The sequence below is a fragment of the Paramormyrops kingsleyae genome, chromosome 14, assembly GCF_048594095.1.
Source record: "Paramormyrops kingsleyae isolate MSU_618 chromosome 14, PKINGS_0.4, whole genome shotgun sequence".
Classification (NCBI taxonomy): Eukaryota; Metazoa; Chordata; class Actinopteri; order Osteoglossiformes; family Mormyridae; genus Paramormyrops; species Paramormyrops kingsleyae.
The window spans coordinates 3,044,827-3,057,473 of NC_132810.1; the positions used below are offsets into that span (position 1 = coordinate 3,044,827).

The 12,647-nt window shown below is 40.6% G+C and overlaps 1 protein-coding gene across 2 annotated transcripts in view; it reads right to left on the bottom strand.

The window, feature by feature from the left end:
- Nucleotides 1-12,403, bottom strand: part of mta1 (metastasis associated 1) — a 40,202-nt gene extending 27,799 nt beyond the window's left edge. Inside the window, exon 1 of one of the 2 annotated variants that reach the window (XM_072699064.1) lies at nucleotides 12,060-12,403. In XM_072699064.1, coding sequence (XP_072555165.1) covers nucleotides 12,060-12,087 — 28 coding nt within the window. In that variant the 5' untranslated portion in view covers nucleotides 12,088-12,403. The remainder of the gene's footprint in view (nucleotides 1-12,059) is intronic. The other variant, XM_072699065.1, reaches the window with a different exon arrangement.
- Nucleotides 12,404-12,647: the final 244 nt, after the last annotated feature.

Sequence of the window (12,647 nt, forward strand, 5' to 3'; positions counted from 1 at the left end):
AAGTGTTGATAAATTCAGTCATGCTCAGGCCTAACATGGACAGCTAATGCTGGCTGATATCATGAAGAAGCGCAAACCATTGAAGCATGCGCCTTTTTTGTAGACATGAACTTTTCTTTAGCAGGATTAGCTCGTTGAAAGATGGATGCAGCGATAAGTGTTTGGGGAAAGTACTTGGTTCCTGAAAGAAGTTCACAGAACTGGGCTGCCAACACCTTTTATGCTTCTGTCACAGAACACAGTGAAGGAGCATCCAGTCCTGTGCATCAGTAGATTTCATTTTGACTAATGAGCAGTATGCAGTGCTGAACTCTGCAAGAGCTGTTGTTTAAAGGGTGGGAAAGTCAACAATTGATTTCACATTTCAGCAAGTGACAGACCACGAGACTGGAAACAGATGATGGGTTGTATTGTTTTGCAATACAACCCACCACAATGAAATATATACAATCATGAACAAAGTCTACGATAGAAAGATATGGTTAGGTATGAAACCGTAAACATGGGTATATGATTCTGAAGTGTTGGTCTCGAAGTGACACACTGTGTCAAAGTAACCAGTAAAAACAGGAACTTTCAGGTAAAAAAAAAAAAAAAAGTTCAGGTTCATGAGAAAAATCATGACAAGCTTAGCTGCTGAACGCAGATGCAATCTGACAAAACTACAAGACACAGAGTAACAGAAAAGACGTGTTTTTCGGAGCTATTTCCCTGAATTGGCACAATTGCTAGATATCATGCTAAATCGTTAGCTGTGGTGAAAAAGGGTAACAGGTCAAAAAGAAAAAGACTGACATCAGTCCTAATCTACACCCTCAACACATAATTGGGACTGCTTAAAGGGGGCATGGTTCTGTATCCTCAAAAAGTGCATGCAGTCATAAGAATAGAAAATACAGTACTGATGTAAAAACCACTGTGTTACACACAACACATATTTTGCCTTTGGTTCTAGAATGTTCCAAGTTCCAAGAATTTACATTTCTCAAAGAAGCTCAGTTCAGTAGGTAGATCTGGATGTGACCAAGTTAGCAATTGAAAAAGAGTGGGTGGTACTGATTGCATAACTGCTACGTTGTTTTCTTTTCCAGACACATCTGTAAGTTGAGTTGTTGACTTAAGCACCTACACCTCGTTGTATTCAGAAATAAATGTTCCCTGAATCACAACTGACAAAAGCATCATTCTTACTGGGATGCCAAAACGCATGGTACTAATCCACGTCATTAACGCTATGCCACACTGCTGTTTTTGACTCTCTGGTATGACTCTTTCATTATTGAACTAATAAAATCCCTAAAATGTACATTTTCTACTATGTGAATTAACAGAAAAGTTGATCACAAAGACCATATGTATACTATATGAACAAAAGTATTGGGACACCACTTAATCACTGAATTCATGCGTTTCATACAGACCCATTGCAGCAGGTGTATAAAATCAAGCACCTAGTCATGAAGTCAGGTTACAAGCTCAGTGAATTCAAGCATGATACTGTCATAGGATGCCACAACTGCAATAAGTCAGTGTGTGAAATTTCTTCCCTGCTAGATATTCCACAGTCAACTGTAAGTGGTATTATTGCAGAGTGGAAGCATTTAGGAACAACAGAATCTCAGTCATGAAGCTGCAGACCATGTAAAGTAACAGAGCGGGTCACCGAGTGCTGAGGTGCATAGTGAGTAAAAGTCACCAACTCTCAGCTGACTCAATAGCACCATAGTTCCAAACTTTCTCTGGCATTAAACATCAGCACAGAAACTGTGCACTGGAAGCTTCACTGAAGGGCTTCCATGGCCGAGCAGCTGCATGCAAGTCACCAAGCGTCGGAAGGAGTGGTACAAAGCACGCTGCCACTGGACTCTGGAGAAGTGGAAACGTGTTCTGCGGAGTGACAGATCATGCTACTTTGTCTGTGAGTTTGATGGATGAATCTGGGTTTGGCGGATGCCAGGAGAACGTTACCTGTCTGACTGCATTGTGCAGACTGTAAAGTTTGGTGGAAGAGGGATAATGGTATGGGGTAGTCTTTCAGGGGTTGGGCTGGGCCCCTTAGTTCCAGTGAAGGGAACTCTTAATGCTTCAGCATAATAAGACATTTTAGACAATTCTATACTTCAGACTTTATAGGAACAGTTTGGGGAATGGGAAACCCTGACCTCAACCCCATCAAACACCTTTGGGATGAACTAGAATGGACATTGTGATCCAGGCCTTCACATCCAACATCAGTGCCTGACCTCAGAAATGCTCTTCTGGATGAATGACAGAAATTCCCACATACACACTCCTAAATCTTATGGAAAGCCTTCCCAGAAGACTGGCAGCTGTTATAGTTATGAAGGGGGAACCAACTCCATATTGATGCCTATGGATTTAGAATGGGGTGTCAAAAAAGTTCCTGTTGGTGTAATGGCCAGGTGCCCCAGTATTTTTGTCCATATATTGTATGTATGTATCAATGTTTGCATGTGTTTGTGTCTTACTGGACAGCAAGATAGAATGTGTGAAAACACTGTTAGGTGTAGAAGTGTCCAGGCACCAAAACCAACCAAAACCGTGGCTGCTAACTTAACAACTTAACAGAACGCGTTAAATATATCCATCAAAAATCACTATGAAATATTTTAAGTCATAACTTGTGTTGCCCATCATCCATCCATAACTAAATTGATTTAATGGACTCAGCTTTTTCATTGAATTACTCGAAAGTACACTTAAGAAGTATCAGTTTTGCCAGCTCAATTGTTCCAGGTTACAAAGTATCACACAATGACTAAGTCTTTTCTTTGCCTCCTCACCACTCCACATATCAACCTCAGAAATTGTTTGGTGGCTATAGTCCATGAGATCCTAATATCACAACCTTCACCTATGAAGGTAAGCTGATGTTCGAGCTGCCAGCTGAAGTTCAATGTGCCAGTATTTGAGTAAATCATGCTTTTTCATAATCCTTTTTGCATAGGTTTCTGTTGCTGTAGATTAAGTGTTTCTGGTATAATTGAAGCCATACAGGGGGTCAGGCAATTAATGCCACACGCTACATAACATGCTATTAAATCTTATGACAATAAATTAAAACATATTGCTTCAGAACATTCCATTGACTTCAAAACGACTGAACTGAGCTTTGATAATTAGTAACCTACCCGCCCGTTTTCAATTACCTTCAAGTGTTCATGTGATCTGATCCTGACGGCATGTCTTTGGAGTGCAAAAGGGAAATTACAGACCTGAAGGGTAACCAAGAGTGCGTGGAAAGAGCCTGGAAAGAGCGTGGAAAGAGCGTGGAAAGAGCGTCCACACTCACACCTAGCTGAGAGCAGCCCGAATGCTGCAACCCCGGCGGTCTGTAGCCTTACTGCTATATGCTGAGCCACCCTGATGGCAGAACACAGAACACAGGCTGTTTGCAAAAATCTGAGCAATTTAAATTAACACCACAGTTGATAGCGTCCTGGTGATGAAAATGTTTCTGTTTTTTTGGAAAGGCATTAATTTATTTGTATGTAAAACATACATGTCCAGGTGTGTATGTTGAAAAAAAAATATATACCAATAACACTTAACTGGGAAACCTTAATTACGTACCCCACATGCTCTCAAAAAGAATGCATGTGTACTATAATGCAACCAGAGGTGGCGATTTCAGGTCCAGAGAGTACAAATCCAGACCAAGATTTTGTTTCAACCAACCAGCTGAGTATAAAGAGTCACAGTCACAGAGGACTCAACTGGTTGGTTGACACAAAATCTTGGTCTGGATTTGTAGTCTCCGGACCTGAAATTGCCACCTCTGAATGCAACAATATGATGAAAGGCCAAATTATTTTTCCTGGCATCATAAAAATGTGTATTCAGTTAGTAAAAATATGCACATTAATAAAAGAGTGAAGACAACAGTACCAGGGGAGAAAACAAATAAAATGCTTTACGCCAACCAAAATAAAAACTTAATAAAATATAAAGTCTGTCATAATGCTTTTTCCTAAGAATGGGAGACATCATTATCATTTTAAGAATGATGTAGTGAAAAAATTATTTGTTCAAGTCAAACTAAGGTTATGCAACATTAAACCTCTGGAACAGATTAAATGGGCTGAGTTGTATTAGGGAGCTAAAAGGACCACAATATAAAACCCACAATAAAAAAAGAGAATGAAGAAAAATATATTTAGCATCAGAAATATTGAGAAAAAATGTGGATGCCTGGTTCCTTTTGACTTCCTCTAAAATAAAATCTAGGCTTTGGGCCCCCATGACCTGTAAGGAAAAGTGGATGGATAGTTTATCGAGCTAAACAGAGATAACTATTGTGATTAGTTTGGGCTTACTAGATTCATCTACAGTGATAATGTCATTTACTGCAAAATTAAAGAAATCGCTAACTAAACACAGGCAAAAAATTTTAAAGATGGCAACAGCAAACGTAGACAAGCCAAAGATAACACTCACCTTGGTGTTTAAACCGAGGAGTATCTCTGTAACCCTAAATAGCTACAGTGATTAAGTAAGTTACTTTAAGAAAAGATAAATGTGAATGAAGTGAAGCTTGAAATTCAAATGATTTAAGTTTATTTATTCTTAAAATGAGACAATAATTAGATTATTCAATCAATCGAAAAAAAGCAGTCTAACTGACAGAGTGGGATCTAGACAGGGCCATTAGCTGTCCGCCACGGTCAGTTTCGCCAGCCGTAGGTATCCGCCCAGTTTGTAAAAAACAACCATTAGCTGCAGCCCTAGCCGCTGGTATACCAGTAGCTGGTATACTGGTAGCTGGTATACTGGGCAGTGTTTCCCCGAGGTTTACAGCTTTGGGAGGGGCACAGCAGTCAATATAACAACTGAACTAAACATCAGAACATTTCTTTTTATGACAATAAAAAGCGTTTAAAAAACGCAGATATTTTTGTCTGCTTCTCAGGTGGTTGACATTTTCCGACGCGCGCTCTCTGTCCGCTGGAGGGAGTGTGCTCACCTGTGTGTGCGCGCACGTGTCTGTTGTGTAAATAAGATAAATAACATAAGGCTATTTAGTTTGTTTAATAAAAAGACAATGTATAGACCTGTTCTATAGGAAAGGTAGCCTTAAATGACTTCTGTTGTGATCTGGCGCTATATAGAGAATAAAATTAACTAGACCTTCAAGGGGGGGGCGGGGCACCCCCATAATATAATGATAGGGGAAACACTGCCAGTAACTGTATACTATATTTCTTCCCCTACCTTTTGATGTAGATTCCACTGGCAATCCAAACCAACCTAAAACTGATTGCAGCCCAAAACTGAACTTCACTTCCAGTGTGTGTGGAGGATAAACATGTGACCACCCAAGAGCCCAGTTTCCCTCAGCAAGGGCCTGCTTGGGTCCCTTTACTACATACTACACAGAGAAAGCATTAAGAAATGTCCCATTACAGAAAAACAGATCCAACCATAAGAAAAAAGTAGAAATTATACCACCGCAGCTGGAAAAATTCCAGGATAAACTTGTGCATGGTATTTTTGTACGGCGCAGTCATTATTTAACTTCATGGTAATATTTTTAATGTTTTTTTGTTTTTAATAAAAGCAACTATTAGGAATGTGCTAAACATAATATGGCATTTGACAAAGTATGTTAAATGTTTTTAAAAATACATTATTTCCAGCATTGGTTATGAACAAAGGAAAACCTGTACAGGTAATTTAAAATGGAAATGAGCCTAAAAACAAAAACTGCGCCTGAGTAGTTCAGTCATTTCCTGTTCATGAATCTTTATACATTTCAGTTGGGTGAGAATTCCTGATCAGGGATTTACAGAGGAACCACATGGCAATCATATTTCAGATTTTACGGAAAGCTTCACGTCAGCATGTAACAAAACTACACTTTCAATGGTCCCTGAAAAAACACGTGAAAAAGTGTGGATTAAACCAAGCCCCCCCCCCAGCACAGGTAAGATGCCCACAATCAAGGGTGCAGAAAAGGGGGAAAAGGTTCTGTGTCAGACTCTATCCCTTTATTCCTAGAAATAATTGTGCTTTTTTCCTCCATGCTCTGCATACACGCATAAATGCACGATAAGTGCATGAGAACACACTGTACAGTGCACAGCAGTGAGGTGTTAAAACGCTGTCCTCTAGCCACACTGCTTGCACTGCAGCCATACTGTGCCTTTGATTTTCATCTGTTTACGAGGACAAAGTGTGCCCAAAGCCTCTGGCTCGTAAAAGCCGAGACGAGCCGAGCCCCGAGGCTCAGCTGCTCCATGCCCTTCCTGCCAGGACTCTCGCCCCCCCCCCCCCCCCCCCGCCCTGCATGTGGCCAGCCCCTCCCCCGCCCCACCAAACCACTAAGGGCCAATCTCTCACTGGAGCAGCCACGACATCACAATGCAGTCGAATTTCCCGCAGCCCAATCAGAGCATGTTACCAAGCCCTGGAGAGAATGTCGGCTGGGTGGAATCTAACTAGGCCAAGGATTGCCGAACAGAGCAGGAAACAAAACGGTTCCATGGAGTGTGAAGGCTGATGGAATCGTCACGGCTGGTCTTCCCAAGACATGCACCAGATCCACGAGTCCACAGGGCGCAGCTCAGGGCTGTGATGCTGACGGCAAGGCTTGGATAGTGGATCAAACCTACTTCAAGCCTCTTACTGCATGCTGATAACGGAGCAGACATCCCCAGCGTGCCATTCGCTGCACGGATCTTTGGAATAACGGCGACCGTGTCACGTAGCTCTCCAACCACTTCCTAGGCAGCCATACACACACATATACGCACAGGCAAACACACATACACAAAGACACACACTTTCTCCACAGGATGAAGTCATATCACGCTTCTCTCATTCCCGGCTCACAGTGCGGTACATGTCGCTCAGTACGGCACAAGACAGAGTGGTCAAAGAAGCAGAGAGATCTTAGAAGAAAGGCCCCAGTGCACTGCAGTTAGATCCAGTTATATGCATGTCCCTATCCGTTTTGGGAGTTACACAAAAGAATCATCTCTAAACCAGTGCTGGTACAATATGAATATTACATATACCACCATACCGTAGCATGCTTGAAACGACAGCTGTAACACTGCAACAGGCAGCAAGTTATATAATTTTGTTCACTGCTAGAAGGATCACTGTGCAGTGAACGAGGTCCCCTCTCAGTACAACTGCATATACCATTCTAACAGTTATAACTTTATAACACTACAATTCTATATATAAAACTGCTCAAAATCAAAGTATTTATATCTCCTGCTTCAGTCTGTGCCTGAAAATTTGGATTATGTGTAATATAATGCAATAAATGCATACTGGTAAAGCAATATCTTGAATACGCAATAATAATAAATAAAACATGACTCCAGGGGGCTAAATATATGGTTATAATCAATAAAACGTGTCGCTATCCAGCTAAATATACAGTATTAATTTAACAAAACATGTCAGTGAAGTAATTCTTATTGAGCTAAGTCCATGGTTATAAATCAATAAAACGTGTCGCTATCAAGCTGAATATAAATTAATGAAATAATGAAACTATCAAGCTAAATGCAAATGTTTTTTTTATAATAATAAAAACACAGCTTTTTAAAACCATTCGTTAACGTGTTTTATTGATGTAAAACACGTGCAGTCACGGTAAGGGTGAACTTAAACATAATAAAATTTTTTTTTTTTTTTTAAAAGTGATATAGCGTGAAATTGCAGGAATCTTGGAACATACCGTGATACAAAGTTTTGGTCATACCGTCCAGCACTACTCGAAACCCACAACCTTGAGGTTTCTAAGAGTGGTTGGTGATTCCTCCAATGCACCACAATGTATGAGAACCATAATGCATCAGCTCAGACATGCAAAATTCTACTCAAATGCCTGATGCTAGTTTTGGCAGACTTGCAGAAGAAATCTATATAAATCATTATCAGATCAATTCAGATGTATATATGTTATAGCTAAGACTCCAAACAACCAAACGATTTATGAACATATATTACAGAAAATGTACTATGCCACGTTCTGGTATGACATTAATCTACAAATAAAAGCAGATCAATCGCAGTGTCTTTTCCCATTTGAATCACACCCAGTCTGTGCAGATTCCCATGTGACCAGCTATGGAACACATCATTACAAACAATGGTTAAGTGCCTGAACGCAGCCACCGTCTGGCATCATTCTATCAGAAAGAAGCAACATTTTTACCATCGTTTTTTTTTTTCTTTCTAATCAGATGATTTCCTGTGTGAATTGATTTCTTTATATGTTGAGAGAGAAAAAAACAGCTCATCAATTAATTAGCAATAATGATCTTCAATATTCGGAACACGGGATAAAACAAAATTTCACTGGTGTTCAGGAGTCACCAATTTCAACGCTATTTTGTCGTAAAAAAAAAAGTATCAGCACAGAAAGAAAAACACACTAGAATTATGAGACCGGCAAAAAAACGGGAGAGAATAAAAAATGAAAAAAATGAAACAGCCCACGAATAACAGCTTTCCCATTTCTGCCAAACAGTACCTATTAGCATTGTACTGTATCGTTAGTAGCCAAAGCCAAACAGATAAGACAACACAAATGAGAACTGACAAGACTTTCAATCATACAACAAACAACAACAATGGCAAATGGTGCCGAATATATTTCCCTCATCACATCGCATATCACAATGGGTAACGAGAGAATGCAGTGGGCACATTCACAACCGCAATGGCAGTCAGGGTGTCACAAGTAAATATACTCGAAATTGTTCCACGCCTCACTGTGCATCAGTTCATCCCTGATGACTAATCAAACTGAGGAGGAGGGATTCCCCCCCCCCCCCCCAAAAAAAAAAAACAATTAACAGCTGCACGAAACATTGATTTTTAGCTCCGCAAAACACAACAACAACGCGAGATGAAATTTAATTATGAACTACCAAAAAAAAATAGAAAAAAAATCAGCTCTGCTATGGGCCTGTCATTATATTATTTTCATAAGATTGGGATGCTAAGGTACGCAGAATACTAGGGCTGTCTGGGAAACAGGCACATAATTACCTCACTGAATGGGGCACCCACCATACATTTTCCAGAGTTTAGTAACTAGCCATAACGTCAGAATGTTACATATAAATGTAGAGAAGATCAAAGATTATTATCCATATGTACAATGTAAACTATATCTACTCGAATTAAAAGAGGCTCTGGCATTTGTCATTAAATCTGCAGGTACTGCAGTGCTTATCGGACGCAAACTTTGCTACAGAAAACATGTATTTTAAAGGTCTGTTTGGACGGTTGAAGAAAATTAGTGGCAAATATGACTGTGTTAACCCGAACGGTCAGTCATCCTCACATGTGCCTCACGCGACATGCATTGCTTTTCGTAAAGTGAAAACAAACTGCATGAACGACACATCAAGACAGGGAAGGGGACGGTAAGGGAGGAGAAACAGTGAAACCAACTTACAGAAGATAAGATGAATGCAGACAAACACTGTGGAAGAACAGCAAACCTAGCAGGTACAACCTGATTGAGGGCAGGAGGGGCGGGGGCAAGGAACGACATGCCAACTCTGAGAACAGAGGGGTTCCATCCTGCTCAACAGAGAATAAATACAGCAACCATGCATACAGGCCGGGACAATGTTAGATACACACCAGCCAGTGTGTGATGGAGTGAGACTGTAAGCTCTTGGTCAAGATCATAACATGATTCTAGCCAGTGGCCCAGTCCTGATGAAGGTCCAGAACCAGCAGGTAGTATCAAGCAACATCTTTGGATGAATCAACATCCACCAATGGGATTCACAGTAAAGATAAGTGCCTTGCCTATATGCATGAGGGCAACCTTCTGTTTCATTGTAAAAGTCAGACAAACCGCAGCACAAACGCTATTAGTAATCACATGTCTAAAGTACACATACCTTAAAATACCCCAAAACTAATAAGTGTGAAATATTCAGATGAATATCAATAACATAACTTATGTAGAATCCATCTGATGTTGTCTCAGATTTTCATAAACAAGAGAAATTGTGTCTGCCATTATTGTACAGTACAGTATTCATAATCAATGTTTAACATCTTATAATCTTAGTATTATCTGTAAATACTTAAGTTAAAAGAACTGTATGTGCATTATGCAAATTCTCTCAGTGAAACATACTACTCAACTTTGAGGAAACTCTGCCCACAACTTACCAATGAAGCGTCACACACATCAAACACCACAAACACCAGCTCAGCTTATTTTTGGGTACATTTCATTTGGTACATATTGGTAAAGAAGGTTTGAGAAATTTCCGCCCACTGTTAATTAACACAAAGGGGCCATTTCATTTCTCATCCAATCAATCATGCCAATTATAGTGTAACAACCAGAAATTAAAACCAGACAGCCTTGCTTACACATTGCCAGCGATACTGGCTCCTCCTCACAGCAAAATGGAAAAACGTGTGAAAGCCCCAGGAAAGGCTAGAAAGGGTAGCAGGCAGCAAGAATAAGCTCTGTACCAACCGAACTGTATCCAAGGCGAAATTACTCCAGACAGGCACTGATGGGAGTTGATGGGCAGTCAGGAGGTTCAACTCTGCTACCAATCTGCACATGCTTAATGTGTGCAAAACAGTCATTAAAAAACACTAAATTTTCTTTAACATTTATGTACCACTGTAGGGAATACACCACATGAATGTATGTGTACTTTACATGTCTAAACCAGTTTTATTTGTTTAAAAAAAAAAAAAAAAAAAAAAACTATATTTTCATTAATATTTATAGTACCACTAAGCAAGTGTAGATGGAAGGATGGATGGATGGATGGATGGATGTAAGGAACACACCACATAAAACTGGCAGATGCACTATTTCAGCCTGTAACTTTTAACTCATAACAATATGATGAGCATTCTGCATTAAGTATCAAAGGTTTACCAAAAATGACCAAAACAATGTCTGACACCAGTCTTGAAAGCTTTTTTGCTTTGGTCCCCTATAAAGCATGTTCGTGTCTAAAAGCAGCCCCTCGGAAAAGTCAGAGTACCCCAGCAGATCCCTAGAGATCCGCATCCGCTGCCCACTGATCACAACCGCAAAAGGCACAGCCAGTATTTGCAGGCTTTTCCACTTGACAGCCCACTGTGGACACGGATGGCCGTTTTTCGAAGGCTGTCCTCCAGATAACCGGGCATTAGCACCCACACTTCGGTACAGCGAAGACTTCTATTCTAATGTCCCCAAAACATTATATAAATGTTTATTTATCGCATAGTTCGTCCAACAGGAAACAGCAGTATAACCACAACGTGGGCATCTTCAAATGCTATCTATCAATAAAGCAATATACATCTTGCAAAAACATCTCGTTTCCCCCTACCTATCGGCGCTGTTATTAGAGTTAGAGTGGGACGACAGGACAAAACTTCATTGTCTCACTTATACAAAATAACATGATATCTAAACACTTAGAGGACTGGAATGATCAGATATAAATTACAAACACGTGGCGTGTTAGGAAGAAGTACTCGGACTATTTCATTTGTTGCGTGGAGTAAACGGCTGAAATGCTATATGGCACAAGCAAGCAGAGCTGCTGGAAAAGCGAAACAAACAAAACTTTATAAAAGACGAGCGCAGTTCCACGTTTTTAAAAGTCTGCATAAAGAAAGATAACCCAAACTTCAGTTTGTTGTACTAGTTTTAATGTACCTGATCAACAATACAACAACAAAAAAAACCCGGGGTGCAAATACCATACTCTTCCTCCTCGTAGTCATCCTCATCATCATCATCACCACCACCACTACCACCATCCTCATCATCATCATCATCACCATCACCGCCACCATTAAAATCATCATCACTGCCAGTATCACCGCCAACATCATTATCATCATCATCATCATCTTCATCATCATCATCATCATTGGCATCCATCATTATTTTCTGTATCTCCTTGCAACCAATTTCAGCTTTAGGAAATAAAGAGGAAGAGCGACCAACAGAGGATTAACAGCGCAAGAAGTGCATAGTGTCCCTGCTAGGCAAAGTATAGCGATTTTAAAAACGTGCGTCTTCCTACCTCCGACCCGGTACATATTGGCTGCCATGAGTGCGCCGGGTCCTGGCGTCTCCAGGTGGAGGATCTATGTTGTCGCCGTCGCTGTGTCCTACTACCGCTGGTGAGCGTGTTGGAAAATGGTGGATTGATCGATACGAAACGAACCAACTAGGAGAACTTAAAGAGACAGTACATACATTTAACGCATCTCAGCTTTCAAGGCACCGCTAGTTAACTGATGCGATTTAGGTAACCCGCGTAAAATTTGGATACTGATCACAACAAAGCCGTTTGCCCTGGAAGCCGGAGGACGAGTGAGGGAGAGGCGTGGGAGGGAAGGGGGCAGTATTCCGGCAGCATCACAGCCCCGCCGCCTGCTTACCCCGCCTCCTGCAAAAACTCAACAATCGCTGTTGTGCTACTTTAGCCCCACTAGAGGCAAAATAACAAATGAAACAACTGTTGCTATTTCTTATTTAAACGCAGACGGAGCGCATCTCTGGCTCTATACGTCCAAACTGCACCTTTCCGGAGCGCAGCTCGCCTCCTTCAACGTTAACCTTTTCTTTCTTAATTTCCCCAAATTTAGTAAAAAATTTTAAGTGAAAG